General features: G+C 35.6%; 1 protein-coding gene across 1 annotated transcript in view; it reads left to right on the top strand.

The window, feature by feature from the left end:
- The window catches only part of Plcb1 (phospholipase C beta 1), a 251856-nt gene that overhangs the window by 55206 nt on the left and 170379 nt on the right, over positions 1 to 26271 (top strand). Inside the window, exons 8-9 of the mRNA XM_026385821.2 lie at positions 9581 to 9727; positions 21575 to 21732. Coding sequence (XP_026241606.1) covers positions 9581 to 9727; positions 21575 to 21732 — 305 coding nt within the window. The remainder of the gene's footprint in view (positions 1 to 9580; positions 9728 to 21574; positions 21733 to 26271) is intronic.

The raw sequence follows: 26271 nt of genomic DNA, 5'->3' as shown, positions 1-26271 counted from the left end.
CATCTGTGAAACAAAGAAGTGTCAGACCATAAACTGACTCATAGACATTAAAAATAGGGAAGCAGAAACAAAATACTGACAGAACAGAAAATAATTTTTTTTAAAATCCCAGAGAATAGAGCAAACAAATGAAAAAAAAAGAGAAAATGAATAAAAATTTAAAACTGGGCCAAATAATGTTCCAGAAAGAAAGATTACAGGAAATTAGTATATAAATAATTTATGTAAAATTTCCAAACAGAAGGTGAGTAGGTTTCAGACTAAAGTTTTTCAAAGGTGCCTAGCATAGGGGATATGGACAAAACTATAACAAAATATATCAATGTGAAATTCATGAAATTAAGGCCAAAGTTGCTGAAAATTTCCAGAGGTACTTATACAAAAAAGAAGAAAGACCACATAACTATTTTTCAGATGATCAATCTGAAAAGGCTTCAGACTTCTTAACATTATACTGGATACTGAAAAATAATGGACCAAATTTCTGAAAGAAAAACCTTTTCAATCTAGAATATTATTGCCAACTAAACTAACAACTAAGGTTTCAAGTGTAATGCAGCCATTTTTAGACATGCATTGTTTGAAAATTTTAACCCTCATGAACCTTTACTCAAGAAACAACTGATAAATGTATTCCAACTAAAATAAAATGGCAAACTATGAAAGAGGGAGACATGGTATGTGAAAAATAAAAGAGATTTAACAGAGAATATAATAAAGAAAATGGAAATTGATCAGTTTACAATGGAGCAAGTTAGAATGCTCCAAGAAACACTTTTAGAAGAGACTGTAAATCAAAGAAGAGTTGTGTTTGAATATATTCCAAAGAGGTCTAGATAACTGGAAGAAGTTTGGAGGTGGACTAGATATACATGCAAATAAATTTTGCAAATGACAAACAAGACACTTATTAACTTCAGGAAAAATTAAAAATTGTGCATGAAAAGAAAAATAATAGTTGGGTATTCTACAACTCACCCCTGAATAGATTTCATAGTCATGACAATATAAACACTGAATACTTACCTAACTATAACATAACTGTGTGTTTTGCAAGTGGAGATAAAGAAAGATCAATGCCCTCGTCTTCTGTGATGGAAAGTCAAAAACTAGTAATACCAGCATATTATTTTGAGATATAGAAGTAAAAAACAAAAACATTAGCTGGCATTTTTTTATTACACACTGACTACTCCTTATCCTTTTTTTCCCCTTCAATTCATCAGATAAGAGGGATCAAGGTCAAGGATAAGAGAGAACTAATCCAAAAAGTTCTTCTAGATCATTCATTTGTTTTATTCTCTAGAGCTCCCTTTTCTGGAAACAAATTTTCCTTATTCTTAATTGTCCCTAAAAACCCATGAGATAGCTCCTGGTTTAGAGAAAGCATTGGATTAGCCCATATCTCAGTAAATATTCAAGGACCCTTGTCTTGCACTTGTAGGCATGGACTAAATGCAGCCAACTGTCCCTGGACACAGTGCAGTGTAGTTAAAATGTGATTTAAGTTCTCATTATGTCACAATAGAATTTTGAGTTTGTGTCTTCCTGAATACTTTTAGGAGGGCATCAGCCAAGTCTCAACCATGATATGTTTCAGGGAAAGGAGAAAACCAGAAGGAGGGAGGATACCATAGATGGCCATGATAGCTTTGCAGAACTGCATAATATTTGAGAGTTTCTTAGCAGCAAAGGTGTTGCTGAAGAATGAGGAGACATAAGACTGCCAGGAACCATCATTTGGTCATACCACTTTCCTTCTGTGTCTCTTTAAAGATGGTTTCTTCACATATGAGTCAAATGTGTTTCCTTTTTGCAACACCAGTTTCCTTCTTCATTGAACACTGGGACTTCTTTTGAACAGCTTCATAGACAGTATTTTGTTCCATTCCTTGAGGGATTTGTTTTTCATGCTTTGGCTTTAAGTGGTTCAGACAATATGTATGCTTATAAAGACATTTAGATGACATTATGTGAGTGACATGACCAATTGAAAGCATACCGATCTTTAATAAGAACATATGTAAGGGGGTTTATTTTTAGCCTCTGTCAGTTGACCTTATCCTTCTGAACTTCACTTTTCTTCTTCTTGATTTTCTTCCAGAAAATTGTAGCATTGCTTTTCACTGTGGTTTGATGTTACATAATCTCATTCTAATATGTGACATTTCATTTTGTTTTAATTCAACAAGTAATCATCCATAACATATTGGCCTGCTTGAATTCATAGAATGTTAGAGCTAGAGGAAACTTCAGAGTCCATATAGTTTACTCATCTTTTAGTTAGGGAATTTCTTCCCGACCAGTTTTTGCTGGCAGGAGTAGAAGCTGAATTTCTTGTGCTGTTACTAATTTGTTTTCCTATCTCAGTTCTCAAGGTTTTTCATTCTTCTGAGCTCCTTAGTGGACAATAAGAAAATTGTTAGCAATTTTGCACATATAGTTCAAGATTAAGAAAAAAAAGATTGTTTCATTTAAGTCAATGGCAACAGCAATCTTCTAGCTGTAGATAATACAGAATCCAGGGAAGTCCTCTGAGTCTGCTCTCTGTCCCCAAGCCTTTACTAATTAGAACTATAGTTCAGAAAAACTTATTATGCCAAAACATCTGAGTTTTTTTCAATTGAGCTCCTAAATCCTTAGCCAACACCTCCAGATTACACACTGACTAGTCTTTATCCTTACTTTTACATTGGCTTTTCTTTATTTTGACTTACCTTTGCCTAGTCATTTCATGCATCAAAAATCTTGAGCATTTGTTCCTTTGTCAACAAGGCAAAGCTCTGGGGTTGAAAATTGGATGCCTGGTTACTGCCTACAGTTGGCAGTCATATTGTATCTGAACTGCCCTTCAAACTCATTCATTGTTTTGATCCCAAATTAGATACTTCTTTCATTGGGCATTTTTAAATTGCTTAATGTAATTGTAAATAATCTTCAAAAACACTGACCCATCTAATTCTTGCTTTTTACTGATTCTAATCAATGTTAAACATAAACATAAACATAAAACATAATATTTAGAATAAACATAATGAGGTATATATATAGCTCAGTGGTATGTAGAAGGTCCTGACTTTTATTCCTAACAGAAAAAAAGGAAAGTTTATACATATTCATATATGTAAATAAAAATATATATCTGTATATAGTTTAGAATATTGAATAATAAATACATATATATGATTTCTCATAGTTTCCTTTGAAATGGCTTTATCATCTTTTTGGTTTACTCACAAATTAATTAATAAACTTTGATGCTTTCTTTGTCCTGTGTCAAATCATACTTTGACCTAGACAATACTATCTTCATTTAAGGATGACATTTGTAGCTTGTACACACTCACTTTGTTTTCTGTCTTGCACTATGACACTGTTCACAAGCACAGTCCAGAATCTTTGTCTATATAACCACCCAGAAGTCACTAACAAGAATTGATACTGGCATTAAAATTCCAGTGTCATCTCTGCTCTGTTGGCATATAGTTTGTCTTACTTACTTTTAAAAAGTTGCTGACCAGATTAAAATATATTTAATTCCTGCAAAATAAAAGTTACAAATTGACACTCTTGGAGTCAAATCCAGCACCATGAAGATGGTCAGTTAGGTCACACTAACTTCTGCTGACATAGTTGGTGTGACTTTAGAAGGAAAGCACACTTACCAGGGTTCCACTAAATTGGCAGCATAATTCCATATTCCCAGTATGCACATTCATCCTACAGGCACATTCCTTTCCTTTCCTATTCCTTGAAGACATTACATTTACTGTCTATCCTCTAAGGAAAGCTGTACTTAGAGATTGAGTTATACAAAATTGCCATTTGCATAGATAGGTTAGCAATACCCAATACTAGCACTTTTATATGATCTGACCATATTAGAAGATAAAATCAAAGAAAATTATGCAGACCTTGGTGATCTTTCCATTTCAAAACAATTTATTTTCTATTTTAAATCACAACAATCATGCAAAAGAAGTGATTTAATCCTGTGTGCAAAGCCTCATGTTAGACACCAAGGAATGACAAAGATATAAATGCACATATGCCTTTGAGGGTGCCCATAATTGGTTTTCATGGGGTGACTGGTCTTGTTTTCTATTAGATTATGAACTCTTTGAAGACAGAGACTGAGTTTTATGTGCTCTGTTTTTTTGTGTACTTAGCATCTGGCAGGTATTAATAACTCTTTGTTAAGTGAATAGAAGGTAAGGAGAGAGAAAAGAAGAAAAAGGAATGGAGCCTCTAGATTGAGAAGTACCAGACAAGCTGGACTTATCACAGAGAAAAAGAAGACAATGAAGAAATTACAGAGTTTTTAATAAATTTTTACCTTAGTAAGTTTTATACTTCAAACCATTGATTGAAATAGCTTTGGCTCTAGGTTGACTTTATGGTTTGTTTCCAAAAACCAAAATCAGTCCAAATAGATTTCTGCATTTCACCATAAATGTACGATAAACAGAAGTCAAGGCTCTTTTACTCTTACTCTCTCTTACTCTCTCACTCTCACTCTCACTCTCACTCTCACTCTCTTACTCTCCCTCTCTCTCTTGCTCTCCCCCCTCTCTCTCCCCCTCCCTTCTCTCTCCCCCTCCTCTCTCTCCCCCTCTCTCTTCTCTCTCTCTTCCTCTCTCTCCCCCCCTCTTCTCTCTCTTCCTCTCTCTCTCTCCCCCTCTCTTCTCTCTCTCTCTCCCCCACTCTTCTCTCTCTCTCTCTCTCTCTCTCTCTCTTCCTCTCTCTCTTCCTCCCCCCCACCCCCGCCTTCTCTTCTGCTAATAAAATCTCAGACAGGTAAACGATTGTTTTGGCTTGTTGAGTTTATGGAGCTTTTTCCACTGTTCTTTACATTAGTGCTGAAACCCGGGACGGGAATCCCCTTCGCTCAAGGCGGAACCCTGTTCCCAAACTCTGAGCCCAACTGTTCCTGTCCTAGTCTACTCCTCTGATCGCCTGCTTGACATCCACCACTGGCCTGCAGATTGCTCCTCCTCAGGGATTACCAGCTACTTGCCAATGAGCCAGACGACATGCACATCCAGTCATCCCAAGAAACCTCCATCAAGTGCTGAAAGATGAAGATACCGAATATCAACTCCACCAAAGGGCCATCTCTACCCCACCATGCCAAAAAAAATAAGCCCTTGGTTTTCAGCTTTATATGTTTTAATCTGCCTTCTCCTGGGCATTTTCTACCAGACCTACAGACTAGACAACATGCCAGAAATTAATGCTGTTTCTTTTCATAGTTGCAGGGCACGTTCATGGACTTCTTCCCGGAGGAAGTCCATGCCTTCAGTGCATGGATATGGGGCCTCCTGGCCCTTTTTCTCCAACCAACTGACCTCCTTCCTCCCTCTAAACGACACCCCTACTCAGCAGGAAGTAGCCAGATGGAATACTACGCCCTCAAACCAAAACAAAAAAGGGAGGAATGTTGATAAAGATGGCACCCAGAGCACTTTTCTTCTGGGAGCTCAGGTCCATGACTCAGTGAATGGCTCATGAACTGTCACCTCCAATCCCTGTGAATGGCTCAAACTTTGAATGGCACACCTCCAATCCCTGAAGTGGTGCGAACTCTCGGCCAATGAAGAAGTAACAGCTCACTCACCTTGCTCCTCCTTATCCTGTGTTGAGCCCATAAATATCAACATCCTGTTCATGCACCCTCTCTCACTTTCCCCCCCTCCTCTCTCTCCTCTCTCTCTCTCCCTCCTCTCTCTCTCTTCTCTTCTCCTCCTCCTCCTCCTCCTCCTCCTCCTCCTCCTCCTCCTCCTTCTTCTTCTTCTTCTTCTTCTTCTTCTTCTTCTTTCTCTCTCTCTCTCTCTCTCTCTCTCTCTCTCTCTCTCCCTCCCTCCCCCCCCTTCTCTTCTGCAACTGGCTGCCAGGGTCCTGCTAATAAAATCTTGGACAGGTAAAAAAAAAAAAAAAAAGAACAGAAGTCATAAACAACAGTAATCAGGTGTCCTTTTTAATGGCAGCATGATCAGGGTGATAGATTTGTTAGGTGATGGTTATTTGGAATTATAAACTATATCATCTATTAAAAATTGGTTGCATGCAAATGAACCATTTCTAAAGCATTTTTCCTCTTATCAATATTGAAATTATCAAATTTTACATTTCAGTTCATTTCTAAGCAATCCATGGTGCAAATATTTTTTCCTACTTAAAAGTTTATTTAGAAAGGCATTTCCTTCATTAAGTAGCAACTTGCATCAAAAGAGCCAATACCTAAATTTATTTTTTCTCTTTTTACTGATGTTTGAGTGATATTAAAGGTGATGTAACTCTAACATTTCCAGAATATGGAAAAAGTAGCCATCAGTCACCTTGAGAAATTTATTAGACATGAATAAAATTTTGCTATAACAATAAATTTGCCATATGGTAAATTGCATTAGCCCTGCCATGTATAGATAGCACACTCCTTGATGTGTAATTGATAAAGATTCAACTTTCAGAAATTTAACAGAAAGAATTTTTTTATCTGTATTAAAAGCCTTAAAATATACTTAATCACTGAATAAGCAATTCCATTTTCAGGAAGTCATCCTACAGAAATAAAGTTAGGTTTAAAGATTTAACTATCATTGGTGAGAATGTGGGGGAAAAAGCACACTCATACATTGCTGGTGGGACTGCAAATTGGTGCAGCCAATGTGTAAAGCAATATGGAGATTCCTTGGAAATCTGGGAATGGAACCACCATTTGACCCAGCTATCCCTTTCCTCAGTCTATACTCAAAGGACTTAAAAACAGCATATTACAGGGACACAGTCACATCGATGTTAATAGTAGCACAATTCACAATAGCTAAACTGTGGAGCCAACCTAGATGTCCTTCAGTGGATAAATGGATAAAAAAAAATGTGGCATATATACACAATGGAATTTTGCTCAGCATTAAAGAAGAACAATACCATGACATTTTCAGGTAAATGGATGGCATTGGAGAAGATAATGCTAAGCAAAGTCAGCCAATCCCAAAAAAACAAATACTGAATGTTTTCTCTGATATAAGGAGGCTAACTCATAGTGGGGTAGGGAGGGAGAGCATTGGAGGAACAGATGAATTCTAGATAGGGAAGACTGGTGGGAGGGAAAGGAAGGGGACAGAGGATTAGCCAGGATGGTGGAATATGATGGACATCATTATACAAAGCACATGTATGAAGACTTGAATAGGGTATCAACATACTTTAAATACAAACAGAAATGCAAAAATTGTGGTATATATGTGGATTAAGAATTGTAATGCAAAAAAAAAAAATAGCATTACCTTAGATTAGGTAGAGAAAAGTGAAAGGAGGGGAAGGTAAGGGATGTGGGGAGAAGAAAGATAGTAGAATGAAACAGACATTATTACTGTATGTATGTATGTGACTGTATGACCAATGTGATTCTGCAATATGTATACTCAGAAAAATGAGAAATTATATTTCTTCTATGTATGATACATCAAAGTATATAAGTACATTCTACTGTCATGTAAAACTAATTAAGACAAATTTTAAAAAAAGATTTAACTATCAAAGAATTTAATGTAATATCATTTATACTAATGAAAACATTATAAACAACTATAATGATCAATGATAATAGACTATTGTTTAGTCTTCTCATAATTTTATATTTTATAAATATATACATTTATATATAATTATATATAAATATTTATTTGTATTCATATATAATATACATATTTTTTATGTTTTATACTTTATAAAATATAATTATATATTGTAAATTTTAGATATTTTATCTGTATGGAATTTATTTTCACAAGAAAATATTCTTTATGGGTCACTTAAGAAAAGTAGGTTGCTTAATTATATATGTACATAAATGTATAAAGTATCTATTATATATTAATATTATACAATAATTCATAAGTGTATAATAATATATTAACATCCTATAATATACAATCATAATTATATACAGATATTATATAATAATATAATAGCATATAATACTATATGCTATATATAACATATGCAATATTATATACTATATAACACATAAATTATGTCAATATATAATATATAATAAAGTCATTATATATCATATATTAATTATAGATGTTATAGATGTGTGTAAATTGGGCATACTAGCATACACCTATAATCCCATAGATCAGGAAGGCAGAGGCAGGAGGATCACAAGTTGGAGGCCAGCTTAAGTAATTAAGAGCCTATTTTAAAACTAAAAAGGGCTAGGAATGTAACTCAGTGGTAGAGTACCCCGGGATTCCCTGAAAATTATATGAGTGTAAATATAACTTCATCTTCATAGAAGAATTATATGCACACTTTTTTTTAGAGGGGGATCAGACTTGCCAAGGTTTTTACTTCTCTGAAGAAGGAGTTAGATATGTTTAAAAAGTTTTAAGTTTCCTCTCTGCTTATTGCATTGTCTAGTTTTTCTTCAATGAGCTTTTAAATTAACACAAAACTTTTTCCAACAATTAAAAAAGAAATGCTACTGTCCAGTGGTTAGTGTTCATATCATTACTACCTATAAATACACTGTTGTTCTGAGGCTTTTATTACTAAAGTTGAAAAACAAACTGTGGTGATATACCTAAATAGTTAAAGTGGGTCTCTGTATCTATAAAAATCTCCATGATACTTGAAATTTTTCATGATAGAATTATAAATTTTTAACAAAGGAAAGGATTTTCCAGAGTATGCATTTCAACTCTCATATTATACACATGAAGTAATCAATATTTATAAAAATTAAGTGGCATGCTCCGGAACTTATGACTAAATTTTAGTAGGGTTAATATTAGAACCTGGTTTCTATGCAAATTTTTTTACTTAGTAAATTAATTGTCCACTTCATATGAAAAATAATCTCATTTTATTTGACTAAAAATGAAAATAGAAAGATGTGGACAGCAAAAAAAATCTCCATGAGAAAGAACTGTCTCAGATGTTTCACAACATCACATTGCACACCTTAACTATGTACAATTTTTATCTGTCAGTTACATCTCAGTAAAAGCATTTTAAAAGCTGAAATAAAAGCATTACCTCAATATTTAGGAATAGTCACCTCCAAAAAGTTACAGTGAAAGAAAAATTTCTAAATCTGAGTTAAAGTATAAGTCATTATTTCCGCCATTTGAAGTAAAATTATTCAAAATATAAAATTCAAAGGCCTCCCCTTTTATGAGAGTTTGATATTTTATTCTGAGGAAAAACTAATTTGTGGCCATTTTTATTTTCTATTTCAGAGAAAAAGATTATCTGAAAACAGAAAACACTTTCACTTCAATTTTAAATAATAAATTCCCTTGTGCATAGCTCTTATTATAAAAGTAACAAATTTGAAATACAAAATTTTGAAAAATCACCAAAAATTCTATCACTCAGAGACAAGCACTAATAACATTTTGGTGTCTATTCATTAAGGTAATGCTTATTTTTATATGAAACTGTGGCTGCTGCCTTCTACCCTGGATGCCTCCAGAATTTTCTGGGGTGGTGAGTAATGAAAGTAACATGATACCAGCAACCCTTGAAAACAATACATTCACATCTTCTTCCATCTCCTTTCCTCCAGGACAGATATCAGTGGATGGATTTATGCGTTATCTGAGTGGAGAAGAAAATGGAGTCGTTTCACCTGAGAAACTGGATTTGAATGAAGACATGTCTCAGCCCCTGTCTCACTATTTCATTAATTCCTCGCACAACACCTACCTCACAGGTATGAATTCACCATTTTATGACTGTTACTATGGGCAGTCTCACCAAATTTCAGTAATCTCTAGTTTCTCTTGTTTCAAAGTGTAGGAGAATTTTCTTCTGCTTCCTCAGAAATGCCTCTGGGAACTCTGGGGTTCCACCACCAAAGTCTCCACCCTTAATAAGCAGCCATATCCCTGTTTGTGAAGCAATATCACCATTTCTCCAGACCTAAGTTTTCAAGTCTTTTAAATGTACCCATACCTTTTAGCTTCAGACCAATGGAATTTTGTATAATGGAATCAAATCTTATGTTCAAAGCCACTTACAATCCCACCTACCTCTGTGGGCTGCGTTCATCTACAGAAGAGTTCCATGGCTCTTAATAACTTCTACTGAAGGCAAATTGATTTTGTTCAAGGTGAAACAGGGTGTTAAACAAAAACAAATTGATCTGTGAATAGTAATTTATTCCTGATAGTAAAAATTATAATAAAGCAGGAAAAAACAATTATATGTTTCCTTTATTGATCATAAATTGAATTCTGTCATGGTTTTGGGGAGATCATTAACCCATTCAATCCCAAACTTTTAATTCTTTGAATATTTAAATAAAATCAACAAAGGTACATTAAAATAGGTTGGAAATCATGATACAGAACTTACACACATAAAACTATGCTAATATTAGTTAATATTAATATTATTATAGTTATTATATTACAACCTAATTATATTCTTCTTATTATGTATTATATCATTATATTATATACTATGTTAAAATTTTTATAGCTATTCCACACCTGGAACAATGGTAAAAATGGATTACATAGGAAAATACTAAAATATATTTTACATACTTATATACACATAATTTAAACAAACATACACATATATGTTGTCTTATCATAGTTTAGAATTAACAATTTAATATAGATTTTAATTAGCTGAGAATAATCAAAATGCATTTCTTCTAAAATACTTTCTGTATAGCAGATCTCTAGTGGCAATTCTTAAAAAGTCTTTCTAGAAAACCTGAAGCTGGGAGAAAAATAAAAACACCTTTCTAAAACCACATCCCATTCTTGCTTCATACATCCTCACATATATAAGATAGCCAGATCTAACACAACAGAACTGAAGTCTGGGTCTCATTTGCTATTTGTGTTTTGTAAATGCTCTCCTTGCCATGGGGGTGGTTTTGATGTGTTCTTGGCTCATTGTCCAGGGGTGTATGGTTTGTACTGCAGGGTAGACCACCAGTGAAAATGCCTATAAAGACAAGAGAGATCCAGGCACTGAATAGCCATAAAGGTGTCCATGAAAATTCCACAGGGTTTAGCAATCTGACAACTGAACAGTTCTTTTTTAAAAAAAATTCTTTAAAAGATTTATTCCTTCTGCCTTCAAATGCACACTTTGTTGGTATCAAATCTAGCATTGGCCCAATATCCCATAATGGGTGAAAAAGAACTTAGAAATTATTCTTCAACAGCAATGTTGCTTCTCGACAGCCAGAATGGGCTATCTCAGAGTGATTGCCCATAATTTGAGACCATCTAGTAAGAATCATATGGTCTGAGTTCTGTAGACATTTGACCTAACTAGACATTTGAACTGCAACGTGCATGTTTTTCATGAGAACTGAAAGGCTTTCAGACTACTTACACCCAATTTTATTTCAACTGACATTCTCTAGAAAAGCTCTGCCACAAAACTAAATTCATGTTTGGCTCCTCCTAAACTCTATTCTGGTTACTTATTGCTGTATAACAAACCACTCCAAAGGGTGTCCAAAGTTTAGTATCATAAAACAAGCAATATTTTACTTTGATCCATATTCTGTGAATCAGGAATTCAGATAGTGAATAGAATACAGGAGACTGTATGTCTCTGATCCATTGTGTCCTAGTTTTTACCTCAGAAGTGACTGGGAGAAGAAGGGGTGACTCAATTAAAGAGCCTGCTGCTGGAATCATCTGGAATCTTCTCCATCATATCTGGCCCCACAGCTAGAATGACCCAACAACTAGGTTCAGTTAGGACTAGGAACCCAATTTTTACAAGAGGCCTCACCATGTAGCTTGGGCTTCCTTAGAGCATGGCAACCCGAGGGTAGGGAGGCTTCTTACATGGATGGCAACTCAGAGATGCAAGAACAAGTATCCCAGGTAACAAGGAAGCTTAACTGCCTTTACACTTAACTCCTGAAGCCCTATAATGTCACTCCTTTCTGTATTTGTCTAGAGTCACAATCCCACTTAGATTCAAAGGGTACATAAACCACAGCTCTCAATAGGAAAGTGACAAAGAATTTTCAGTGCTACTTAAAACTACAACAGGTTCCATAATTTCAGGAGAAGAATGTCCACTTAAACACCCTTTGGATTCAGTTCTTTAGGCCTTCTACAAAAACTGCAGCTCCATTCACATCCAAGCTCATAAGCCTTTATGAGGGATTTTATTTTTCCTTCTTAAAGGTTCTTAATCTTATTTGGTGCCACTGACCTATTTGGTAGCCTATTGAAGCTTATAGACACTTCTCAGAATGTTAAAAACATAAAATAAAGTACCTGGGATTAAAGAGTAAATAAATTTCACTAAAATATTTTTAACAAATATTAAAAAACAATTTTGTGATAAAATAATATGTATCTTTTTAATTAACCATTTTAAATGAGTATAAGCAATATTTTGTCATACTTGCCGCAATTGGGTACCATAGGAAAGTATCTGTGATTTCTACTGGTAAAACAGTCACATATCCTGCTAAAACTACTGTGACTTGTCACCTACATTCATAATTGAAGAGAATTTAAATTTTGTGAAGATGTTATAATTAAAATTGTAACTTTTTTTCCCATCCAAGTTCATGGAGGTCTGTGAAATGTCAAGTTAAGAAGCTTTATCTTTGACTTGAGAGAATCCAAAGTATGATTTTAAAAACTTCAGCATATAATGATATCTTGCATTTATCATATACTTACTACAAGACTCAAAAAACACTTAAATATTTATCCAGCTGAATTTTGGATATGAGATTTTGTTTGCCCAAAAGTCACAATGCTGAGTAATTTTATAAAAGTCCTTTTAAGCCCAAAATGCCTGGGAATTGATGCCATGCAACTAAATTGATATATTTATATTCATTACTTTCTGTATCATATAATAAATGAGTCAGGAATATCAAAACAATTGAACAGCAATACCGATTGGATATATATTCCATTGTTTTCAACTTCTTTTGGAATATATTAAACTGTCCTCTTGAACATCATTAGGGTTTTCAGATTTTGTTTATGTGCATTCCACCACAGCCACTATTCTTTGAAGCTCAAATTATCTCAGCTTTGGCCACTGGGAACCCTTTTTTGCCTCTCAGTATGACCCATGGGTTTTGAAAATTCTCTTGCTTCCTGGCCCATAAATATTTTCAGAGTCACCTTTCTTCTGTCTGCTCCAGACATGGAATCATGTTTCTCCAGTGTATTCTGGATCCTTGTGGGGGAGAGCAAAAATAGTATAAGTGACAGCACTTTTGACCCTGCACTATGAAAGATTATTTCCAGATTATTTCTGTGAACAATCCAAGGAATTTGTGTTGTTGTTATTTTGTTTTTTGCTTTTTAGGGCATGGTTCAGAAAAATATTTTCACTTCTATCTTCCAACTTCAATTCTTGCATTTCCTTTTGCAGTCTTGATACCTAACAAATTATGCAGTTACTCATTTGCTTTACGGATGACATAATAATAGTTCTAAGAAAATTATTCATTATTAATGCAAACAATAAATTATGGAATATAATTCAAATTTCCCATTTAGTTTTTATTTTCAAACTGCATTTCACCAAGGATTTTCAAATTAATTTTATAACAGTCACTAATATGCACTGTTTTTGTGTGACTTTAGAACCACAGAAGTGATGGAGAATTTTAACTTCATTGTATTAGGTTATTTTAAATCTGAGGGTATTAGCATATTATGGATGACAATGCTCAGAAGATAGAGTTTTCCACTATTAGGAAAATGAAGGATTCAGGTTAGGTTTTAAAGAAAGAACTCAAGTAGTTGTTTCCAAATTTCTGTATCTGATTCATTCATTCTGTATATGATTGCTGATGAATTCTCCATCTAATTATTTAATTTCTAGTAGTATTAAATATACATATTTTCAAATATTCAATTTGTAATACTATGTGAACTCACTTAAATTCAATACTTATCTTAAATGATCTTGTTGTAGTTTCTTATCTTTCTCCCTTTTCTGAACTATGTATCATTATACCAAGGTTTTTATTAGATAGATTTGCATAGAATGAAATAAATTCTCACAATAGTAACTTGTTCCAGTAAAAGCCAGGCTTTTGTCTTTCTGCAGGGGAATTAGAGAGAATTTCATATAAATAGAAAAAAATCCATTAAAAAAATGTTAATACGGGCTCTTCAATATGGAAAGCAGTATGGAGATTTCTTGGAAAACTGGGAATGGACCCACCTTTTGTCCCAGCTATTCCACTCCTCGATATATACCCAAAGGACTTAAAAACAGCTTACTACAAGGACACAGTCACATCAATGTTTATAGCAGCACAATTCACAATAGCTAAACTGTGGAACTAGCCTAGTTGTCCTTCAGTAGATGAATGGATAAAGAAAATGTGGTATATATACACAAGGGAATATTGCTCAGCAATAAAAGAGAATAAAATCATGGAATTTTCAGGTAAATGGATGGAGTTGGAGAATATAATGCTAAGTGAAGTTAGCCAATCCCCAAAAAACAAATGCCAAAATGTTTTCTCTGATATAAGGAAGCTGATTCATAATAGGGTTGGGAGGGGGAGCATGGGAGGATTAGACAAACTCCAGATAGGGTAAAGAGGTGGGAGGGGAAGGGAAAGGGCATGGGGGTAGAAAAGATGGTGGAATGAGATGGACATCATTACCCTAAGTACATGAACGAAGACAAGAATAGTGTGAATATACTTTGTATACAACCAGGGATATGAAAAATTTTACTCTATCTGTATAATACAAAATGTAACTCATTCTGCTGTCATATATAACAAATTAGAATAAAAAATTTTTTAAAAATGTTAATACAGACTCTTAAGGTTTTGCCTGAAGTCCTCTTTTGACTTATGGACCAAAATTTGGTTTTACTTCATAGAATCATTGTTTTAATTACAGATAAAACTAATATAGAACTTTGTTTCTCGGAGGCTTTTGGATAAATTTGGACATCTCTGCTATAAAAATTAAAACTCTCCAGACCCAACTGATAGTGCTAAAAGTTATAACCAATAGAATCCCAATAGAATTTAGTTGAGTTTTAAAATCATTATCAAGGAAATAAGCACAATTTTATACTTCATGGACATTTCTAAAACAAGTGAAAACTCTATCTATAGAAATCTATTTCACATAAGAGGCTCTCCCTAGGGAAAAAAAAGGAAAGGTTTTCTATTCAAATAAGCTATGAAATGCCAAGTGCAAACACAAGTTAATACCTACTGTAGTGTGGATTAAATGTAGGAAAAAAGACAGAGATTGACAGTGACTAAGGGGATCACCAACGCTGCATATCCCCTGTCACCACTCTATTTATTTTATTGGAGCACTTTAAGAACTAGAATTTCTGAGAAATTTCACTCTTACGCTAAATGAGGAGCATTTCAATATGCTTGCTGTTTTCTTTTGAGACTTCAAAGGGACTGTAAAAATTAAATGTACAGTATGAAAAACCAATCCATTTAGCAATGCATATTATTATGGCTATTTTTCTGCTCATTATTGCCCCTTGTTGAATATCAAGATGCCCAGAAGGAAAAATAAATCAGATCAATGAGAGAAATATGTCCACAGAAGGAGTTGGGTTTTAATTGCAATGGTCATTTTCAAGAGTTTTAGATGGTCTTGGCAGTATACCCAGAAATGATTATGTTTTAAATGATGATTTTTCCTTGAGGAATCTACATTGATGAATCCAGAAAAAAAGAATCCTCCTAGGACAGAACAATATGTAATCATTTCAACCCACACCTGAGCATCATTTCATACACCAAACTTTTCATGCTCCAAACTCTTTAGGAGATAATGGCTCCATATAAAGGCAAGACAAAGTGGTATAACCTCTGGGTAAATTAGCCTCCTTACTGAGCTTACAGAAAAAAAAAAATTGATTTGAAGTTTTAGTTATCCTCAATAGTCTGATGAATTAAATTATCTGACTAAATGTCAAATAATTATGCAACTTCCCTCCTCAGTTATATGTTCTTGGTTGCAGAAAATGTCTAACAATGATTCAGTCCTAGTTGTAACCTTGTCAATCACTCACTAGCTATCCATACTTGGAATGTCACTCATTCTCTTCCTACATATTTCTCCTTCATTATCCTTAGCATATATAACCTTTTATCGTTTATTTTGTATTTAAGTATACAGAGACCTAAGAAAATTAGGTGGTAGAATGGAAAGAAAATGAACTTAGGAAATAAACAGGCTGAGTTTAAATTTATCTTTAATTATGTACTTACCTCCTTGAGCCTTGGTTTCCATATTTATAAAATGAAGATAAATTAGAACAGCCAGGATCCTTGTGGCTGAAAGTAATAAGATATTATCACATAATGACTTAAAGATTAAGGAATTTATTACCTCACCCATAAGACTTCCAGAGGAGGAGTGGTTTAAGGTTGGTTAAATCAAGAATTCATTAGTGTCATTGAACACCAAGGTGCTTTCTTCTTTGTCCTCTTTTGGTTTCAAGATGACTGTATACCCTAAGTGTCACTTTCCTAAGAACAAAGATCCACATGTGGCATAAGGAAAGTTCCAATCTTGTGTCCCTAAGATTAAGAAAAGTATCCCTGGAGGTTCTTAAACACCTCTCCTGCACCCCCACCTAGTATTCTTTCCTTGATGCCCTATTATATATTCTCCAGAATTATACCACAGAGCAAAAACCGCTTTAGTCACTACCATGAGCCATGGAAGTTCCATGACCGCCTCAGAAGATTCTTGATTTACTCCATGAATGGGAGAGATAAATTTAGCATTGATCAGATCCTAAATAGGATAATCAATTAGTAAAAAAGGAAAAATAAATAAGAGAAAGAAAGGATGGCCAGAAGTGTATAATCAGGATGAGAGTTTGAACTGCTAAATAAAAACCTGCTGTTTTATTTTTACTTGCCTCCCTTCCTAGATGCTGAGGTAAGGATGACGTCTCATGTCATTTTTATTTTTTCATGTCATTTTTATATCCCAGAAACCTGTATTTTGCCTCCCACAAAAAATGTGTTTGGGGATATATATGTTTGTATGGGGACCATCCCGTGATCAGTAAGATACATGCTTAACGTTGTTTTCTCAAGAGTGGGAATGGATTTAGACCCTTCCCCACTTTCTCAACTAAGGCATCACCTAACAGTTGGATCTATGTTCAAGAAATTTTCACGTGTTCTCTGGGGCCGATACTATGGAAGGGAGAGTCTAGATCAAAATGATGCCTCTAGAATTGGTCAAGAGAAACAACACACTCTCATATTTTGAACTGCTTCCATAGGTGTAGCTGTGAGATTATATAATTGTCACAGAATGGAAAGCAAGGAGAAATAGTCCTCATCTCCCATTATTGAAGGAGACAATGTATATTGAAAAAGGCCACTGAGTTAACAAATACCTCACATTCTCAACTTTCTTACCCTGGAGGTTGAAAAGAAGACAGCAACTGTTGATAAATATGAATGTAGGCAATTATTCATTAGCCCTTGCAAGATAAGAAATTTCTCAGAAGGCTTTGTTAATACAGAAATTGTTATTTCCAATTTCCTGGTCTTTTCTCTCACTGGATGCCTCTGGTAATCTGAGACAAAGCTCTAGTGAATGTAACCAGCTACCAAAAATGAGTGTAGTCAAGTGAGAAGTCACAGAGCTGTGACTGGAGGCAGTAATAGGAATTAATCTGAGATGGAGCTTCAGCTCCAAGTTCAATCATGGATTTGGAATGTATTCCAGAGGGTGTTCACAGCCAGGCAGAGATGATGTCAAATGCAAGTTTCAGAAATACCAAGGGTTGAATGACTCATGACACATCACAGTCCCAACCTCTTGGCAATCCCTGGCCCCAGAAGCTACATTTATTGAATCAAGTCAAATGGAAATATAGTCAGTGGGTTGGGATGTAATAAAGAGAAGCTAAGAATTTTAGGAAAGAAAAGTAAAGCCACTTTTGAGTCTTTGGGCAGAAAAGAAATAATGGAGATTGTTAGTACTTATATAAAAAAAATCTCCTTAATGAAGTTAAACATACAGGGAACTTTATGTACATTTCAAGGAACAGGAAAATTCTGGATAAATATGGGTCTTCCTAAAATAGGCTTTCTTTTGTAGACTTCCATTTCTAATAAAAAATTATTAATTTTAAGAATGATCAAAAGGATTACCTAACTAACTGAATTAATTTTGGGCCAGTGAAGAGAACATAAGGACTAAAAAACCCAATAATCAAGATCAATCCTAGAGAGTTGCTTGGCAATGTATGTTCAAAGTCCTTAAGAGGCAGAAAAATATTGGATGAATAATTCAATTTCTGAAAATTTTGCCTACAAAGAAGCAATGATCAAATATGCACACAAACAGAAATTTAAGAGTATTTAAAAAAAATAAGAATGGTCAACAAGTTTATCTTTGAGGGATTCTGTTAGTTTTACATGTTGGACAACACACACAGACACACACACACACACACACACACACACACACACAAGTACTAGATTTTTTAGATGTTTTTTGCATTTCACAAACCCAACCCCACACTTTACCATGCCTTTCAAAATATTGACTGTTCAGCCATCAAAGTGTATATCAAATTTCTTCTGATTATTGTTTAAATGTCAAAACAAAAAAAGAAAGAAATTTGCAAGCAAACCCAAATAATTGTTTCCAGAAACTCTTGACAGAACATTCTAGTATTGGTTAGGTCTTTATCTACTTTGATATACCATTTACTCTAATTTAGCTTCTAAATCCATGACAACTTCCCTACCATTCAATGAAGGCTAAATAAAATAGAATCAGAAATTGCACCATGTGTAGCAGTGTTGGATTACAAGGTTAGTAATAACCTTTTCCTGGACAGCATACATTCAAAAAACATCTGCTCTATTTTTTAATACAAGTGCAGTTTTTTGCAGGCACAAACATTTTTAAAGTGTTAACTTGGTAATTATTTAACTTCCTCACTTTCTTTAGTTAGGATAGCCCTCCCTGAAGTTTAGAAATAACATAATCTTTTCCCTTTTGGTTCCATTGTTCCCTTGCCCCTTGATGCAGAAAAGACATCTGTACATTTTTGCAATGACAATAAACTTCAGGACAATTGTAAATAGCAAATGGATTATCTAGCATTGGAGAACTTTCTAGGTTGTTTTGTCAGCATTTCTGTTTTGCAAATACACTGTGCATTTACAATGCCCTAATTGTTTTTTCTTAGAAGTGATTCTGAAACCTACTTCATCAGTCTTCAGCTCATTTACCAGGGCTCTATAGAACTCAAGAATGTCATCCTTTTGTTATGCTGATAGTTGAGTGTTGTGACATGCATATAAAACCAAAATTAACCAGTAGACTTAATGTTATTTTCTTTCTCTTATGAGTCTCCACAGAGCCAATATTGTCCATTTCAAAGTCATTTTGACAGTTTTCATCAACATGTCATGAGTCAACTGGCTAATAAAAAAAAAAAGACATGAAGGAATCTTATAGAGTATGAATTTTTTTAAAAAAAAAAACACTTTAATGGGGAAAACCAAAGACTTCAATTTGTTTGGTAATGTCTTGCCTCAAAAGTTATTTATTATTAATCTTTTAAAAACAATTTATAGTGGCATTAAGAAAACTGTTCATTTCTTTTTTAAAAATTTGATTTATTTATTCTAATTAGGTATATATGACAGCAGAATGCATTTTGATTCATTGTACAAAATTGCAGCACAACTTTTCATTTCCCTGGTTGTATCCCATATAGCGTCACACCATATGTGCAGTTATACAGGTATCTAGGGTAATGATGTCCATCTCATTCCCCATCTTTCCTGCCCCCATGCCCCTCCTGTCCCTTCCCCTCCCCTTTGCCCAATCACAGTTCTTCCATTTTTCCCATGCCCCACCCCAATTATGGATTAGCATCCACTTATCAGAGAGAACATTCCATCTTTGGAAGAAATCTTTGATTTCTTAAGTGAAAAAGAAGTAGTTTGTCTGCCCTCTGTATTCCAGCCCATAGACCTCAGGTGCCTTGATTGTTATGATTCTCATAACTTCACATGGGTATTTCAGTTGTGTTCACAGAACCTCTTAACTCTGATGAAATTTACCTATTTTTCCTTTTGTTCCTTTGTGCTATTGTTGTCATATCTACAAAATCCCTGCCGCATCCAATTACGTGGATTCACCTCCACCTAGGAGTTTTATGGTTTTTAGCTCTCACATTTTTGGAATTTGATCCATTCGATTTGTTGTTTATAGTTTGAAATAGAGATCCAGCTTCATTCTTTGCATGTGGCTGTCCAGTTATCCTGCCCAGGCCAATCATTGAAAAGACTATTCTTTTCTGCTTTCACTTGTCTATCAACTCTTTTGAAAGCCAGGTGACCATATAATGGAGGTTTGTTTAGGACTCCCAATTTTTTTTTTTTTTTTGATACTGAGGAACTCGACCACCGAGCCACATCCCCAGCCCTATTTTGTATTTTATTTAGAGACAGGGTCTCACTGAGTTGCATAGGACCTTGCTGTTGCTGAGGCTGGCTTTGAACTCAAGATCTCCTGCCTCAGCCTCCCAAGGCACTGAGATTTCAGGCCTGTGCCATTGCACTCTGCAGGACTCTCAATTCTATTCCGTTGTATCTATCCTTATGATAGGACAGTTCTTTCTACAGGTTTGTAGTCAATTTTTAAGTTGAAAAGTATGATTCTAACTTTGTTAAAAATTTTCAAAATTATTTGATTAACATGAAGTTTTGAATCAGCTTGTCAACTTCTGAGAAAAAAAAGATAAAAATCAGAGTGGGGGGCTAGGGATATAGCTCACTGGTAGCATGTGGATAGCCCTGGGTTCAATCCCTGACATGCAGAAAAAGAAAAGAAAAGAAAATGCCAGTGGGATTTTGATAAGAAGTGAGTTCTATAGATCAACTAAGGGAGCAGTATCTTCTGTTCCATGAACAGAATTCTGTATTTTTTTTTATTTTCCAGCTTTGGAAACTCGGGCAATTGAACTACTTTGTGCTGTTTTATATTTTAAATAAAATAATGAACATTTTTTTAAAGATTAAATATTTGATACATTTAAGGTCCAAAGACCTGTTATTGACACATGATAAGCTCCTCCTTGTTATTGTTATGATGCCCTCCTCTCTGTACTCTCTCTATTCTCTCTTCACCCAACCCAGTGCTAGGGATTCTTGATTGTACTCAGCTCCCTGGTATGTTAAGGCAGAAGAGAGGCTGAGAACAACTGTTCCAGCTTTTCTTTTTCTGTGTGATAGTGGGACTGAACTCAGGGCCTCGCACATGCACACGTTAGGATAGTAGTCTACCTCTAAACCACATCCCCACCCCCTTTTAATTTCTTTTTCCCTCTTGAACAGTCTTGCTGAGTTGTCCAGTTTGGCCTTGAACTTGTAATCCTCCTGCCACAACCTCCTGATTTGCTGGGGTGACAGGCGTCTGCCACTGGCACCCAGCTGCTACAGCTCCTAAACACTTTGTTTCCCAACTGTTAAGAGAGCCTTTCTAGGAAGCCACTCACTATCTTGCTTGATTCATGAGATTCTGGGGTTTGTTTTGTTGGTGTGTTACAGCTGGCCAGCTGGCTGGAAACTCCTCTGTGGAGATGTATCGCCAAGTGCTTCTGTCTGGTTGTCGCTGTGTGGAGCTGGACTGCTGGAAGGGAAGGACTGCAGAAGAAGAACCCGTCATCACCCACGGATTCACCATGACGACGGAAATATCCTTCAAGGTAGAGTGGATGTGTGTGGCTTACAAAGGGAGCCGGGGAGACCTGACTCCTTTTGGAGAAAACTTCCTCGGGTAGAAAGTCCCAGTAATCACAATAATGTCCGTAGGCTATGAGTCATCTTTATAATATCACAGATTAAAATTAAGCAGTTTACCCAGGGTTAATTGGCATCAGGTGAATGGATGCACGCTAGTCAAACTCTAAGGAAACTCTTTTTTTTTTTTTTTTTGGTATTAGGGATTGAAATCAGAGATCTACCACTGAGCTACATCACCAGCCATTTTGTTTTATTTTGTTTTGTTTTTGAAACAAGGTCCCACTAAACTGTTGAAGGTCTCAGTAGGTTACCAAGGCTGGCCTGGAGCCTGGATTGTGATCTTCCTGTTTTAGCCTACCAGTTCTGGGATTATATGCATGTGCCACCACGCCTGGTTCTGGTAACAGTTTTATAATGCAAAAAAAAAAAAAGAAAAAAAAATCTTTTTTTATGGCCATATTTGGCATTAGTATTTCTTTATCACACTTTATTTTATTTGTTTATTTATTTATTGGCACTGGGGATTGAACCCAGCAGCACTTCATCACTGAGCCACATTCCCAGCACATTTTTCTTTTCTTTCTTTTTTTTTCCTTTCTTTCTTTCTTTCTTTTTTTTTTTTTTTTTTTTTTTTTTTTTTTTTTTTTTTTTTGAGACAGGGTCTACTAAATTGCTTAGGGCCTTGCTAAATTGCTGAGTCAGGCTTTGAACTTGTGATCCTCCTGCCTTAGCCTCCTGAGTTGCCGGGATTACAGGTGTGAGCCACTGTGCCCAGCTGGAATTACATTTACTGTTATGAAACATGTATAGCAAAGTATTCATACAACTTATTTCTACAGTTTAATTAATGAATATAAAGTGTATATGCATGTAACTACCATCTAACTCAGGTGTGTTATCATACTCCTGTAATTCCAGGGACTCAGGATGCTGAGGCAGAAGGATGGCAAATTTGAAACCAGCCTGGGAAACTTAAGACCTGTCTCAAAAAATAGATAAGTAAACCAGGCATTGTGGTACATGCCTATAATCCCAGTAGCTAGGGAGTCTGAGACAGGAGGATTAGGAGTTCAAAGCCAGCTTTAGCTAGGGCAAGGTGCTAAGCAAATCAGTGAGGCCCTGTCTCTAAATAAAATACAAAAGAGGGCTGGGGATGTGGCTCAGTGGTTGAGTGTCCCTGAGTTCAATCCTTGGTACCATAAATAAATAAATAAGTGGGCCAAAGATGTAGCTCTGTGGTAGAGTACCCATGGGTTCAATCCCCAGTAATGGAAAAAATAAAAAACAGAAACAACCCCATGTACCTATTCTCATCAGCGTGGTTGGTCTCCCCACCCTCAAAAGTGACCACCCTCTTGAATTGTGAAATGATCACTACTTTGTACATTTTAACACTAAGTAAGTTTAGGTGCTGCCCTAAACGTTGCAGCTCCCACAATTGTTTAACATGGTGTGTAAATTGATTAATACAGTAGATGCACTATTTTGTGCCTTGCTTTTTAAAATCTCATTGTTTAGAAGATTCATCAATATTATTACATATATTTCTAGCTTTATTTGCTTTATTTATCATGACACTATCAATTACTGCTATTTAATTAAATAGTGATACAGATTGAGTATCTTTGATCCATAATGCTTAGGAAAAGAACTGTTTCCAGTTTTTTGAAGTTTTTTGAGCTTAAGAATATTTCCATAGACTTTTCCAGTTAAGCAAACATAACCTGACAACCTGAAATACAAAATGTCCTACAAATTTTGTGAACATTATGTTGGATTTCAAAAAGGTTCAAATTTTGGAGCACTTGGGTTTTAGATTTTTGGATTAGAGATGCTCAACCTGTATGAAAGTCCACCCTGTAGCAGAGCTTTTGATATGTTGCTGTCTACCCATCAGGCCTCCAGGAACATGCCTCTAGTCAAATTGGGTTTATTTGCTCATGAAGGAGTAGAACACCTATCATGGAGAACAGTAATGACTCAGTAAATGTTTGTTACAGAAAATTTACAGGACTTAGGTTTACATTAAGTGATTTAGAAGAGGTTTCAAGTGCTGCTATGGATTGGATGCTGTCAGAAAGCCGAAATAAACCTATAATAGGTATCTTTTTTTTTTTTTAATTGAACCCAGAGCTTCTTGCATGTTAGGCAAAGACTCTTCCACTGAGCTACATTATCAGCCCTTTGTATTTTATTTTAATGCAGGATCTCATTAAGTTGCCCAGATTGCCCTCCAATTTCTGATCCTCCTGCCTCAGCCTACTTAGTAACTGGAAATACAGGCATATGTCACCAACCTCCACTAAGATTGGAATCTTAAGAAATCCTCCCTGGGGTAAGGGTAAAAGTTGTTAATGTTAAGGAAGCTTTGGGCATTCTTATTAAACAGGAATGGGGTGTGTTTAGGCTTCTTGCTCTTTTCACCTTTGACTCCACCTATATTCACCTGTGTTATCATTTTTTGACCCAAATTGGATTCTTATTCTTTCTTGGAATCATGGAAACACTAAAGGACACTGAGCATCCAGTGAGCAGTGCAGGAAGGCTCATTCTTGGCCAAAGAATAAGAGAAACAAGGAGACAGGCTCACAGATCAGCTTTTCAACCTGAGGAGAGTGGAAAATCATGGATATAGGATAAAAGAAAAGAGAGGCTAATAAAGGGGAAGAATATTCATGTCTTTTCTGTGAATGGGTGGGAATTCAGGTGCCACCTCTTTTGCTCTTTTTACGGTTATTTCCAGTGTGATCATGGCAGTTGTCAACTGTCCTGGCACTGGGGTGGAGGGGGTGCATTTCATATACAGATTGGATTATGCTGCAGTTAGAGGTCATTTGGAGGTCTCTCAGGCAGGCAACCTAGATCCAGCTGGTTTAAGCTAGCTCTCCTGGAGAGGAGTTTCCAGCTTCTGTGTACAGAGATAAAATTAGGATAGGGCAGAAGCTCATCTAGGTGATATATGCAGCACACTGGATAACACTGTGGACACCTAATCCCAGCTATCCAAGTTATATCCATATCTTCAAAGGCCCATCCCCAGAATATTGACCATTTGGCTAGGTAAATCTGGGCTCCTAGGAACCTAAGGAGGTATCTAGAAGGTAGATGTTCAGTCTTCAGGGAACATGTTTTTCTAGATGACTAAAGTTTTCTCACTTTGGAAGGAAATTAGAAGATAAGGGCTAGAAGAAAGTTATTGGTCCTAGGCCATTACCTGGGCTGCCTGGATTGTAGAACAAATTGATATGGATCACCAACTCTTGCCCCAAGCAACCAGGGGAACAGAGCCCAAGTATGTGGGTAGCTAAAGTGGGGGTAGAAGGAAGTCAATTGCAAATGACTTTCATTGCAAAGTAAGTGAACTAAGAGTCCAGAAAATTTGTGAATTAGGTGGTAGCATCACTGAAATTGGTGACAAAACTTTGGATGAGGAAGATCATCAACTACTTGGTTAGCCTTTGCTAAATGAAGTTGTCTCAGGAAAACGGGGGTTTGTACTTATTTATTTACAAAGAAGCTTGAGGAGTTGTTTCAGAATTATTGGGTAAAATAATCCCAAACCCATTTTTTAGCCCTGGGGTATTTGGGATGTGAGAAAATAATTTATCATCTAAGAGAACAGAAATAGAGAAGCCCAATGTTCAGGGGACAGCTTTGCTTCAGTTTTGACAAATGCATTTTTCTGATCAAAGGTACTTTATTCAGTCCAAAAAAAAAATGTGTTCAGAAATAATATCATTAGCACCTTAAAATATTTTGCTATCTGTGTCTAGGAAATTTGACTTCTCCTGCTTTGTTAAACATAGCCTGTAATACAGTGATTAGAGAAAATAGAGGCACCTTGCATTAATTTTATGACAAAGTTTCACAATGGGATTGACCTTAATTCTGATCAAAATCTCTAAAAGTTGTACCTGCTCCTGAAATCGACTACTCTGAAAATCTTCAGATTTTCTTAAATGGTAAAATCAGTGGGTTTCTATTTTATTCCCATAGTCCTCCCCGCCACTCCAAACTCTGCCACTGTCCTTTGCCATTTATCTAAGATACCAGCCTAACTTGATTGGACTTCTTAAGAGCAAGTGGGGGCAGATGATGCTGGGGTATGGGAGTCTCTGTCAATGGATGGAAATGGTCCTAAAAAGGAAGAAGCTCAATCTGATGGGGCTGAGGTGTGTGTGGCCCTGCGCATGGACCACTGCTAGGAAGACCAGCCCACCTGCCCTCAGTCTACCCCTAAGTCCTCGTGAGGAGCTATTATATTTTCTTGAAAATCAAAAGACTTTAGTTGGACATGATAGCACACTCCTGTAATCCCAGCCACTCAGGAGGCTGAGGCAGGAATCACAAGTTTAAGGCCAGTCTCAGCAACCTAGTGAGGCCTTAATCAACTTAGACCCTATCTCAAAACAAAAAATAAAAAGGGCTGGGGATATGGCTCAGTGATAGAGTGCGCTGGGTTCAAGCCTCAGTACAAAAAAAAAAAAAGAAGAAGTCGTCTT

Source organism: Urocitellus parryii, chromosome 6 (genome assembly GCF_045843805.1).
Source record: "Urocitellus parryii isolate mUroPar1 chromosome 6, mUroPar1.hap1, whole genome shotgun sequence".
In the NCBI taxonomy this organism is placed as follows: domain Eukaryota; kingdom Metazoa; phylum Chordata; class Mammalia; order Rodentia; family Sciuridae; genus Urocitellus; species Urocitellus parryii.
Note: the sequence above shows the minus strand (reverse complement) of the source record. Positions and strands in the feature narration are given on the sequence as shown.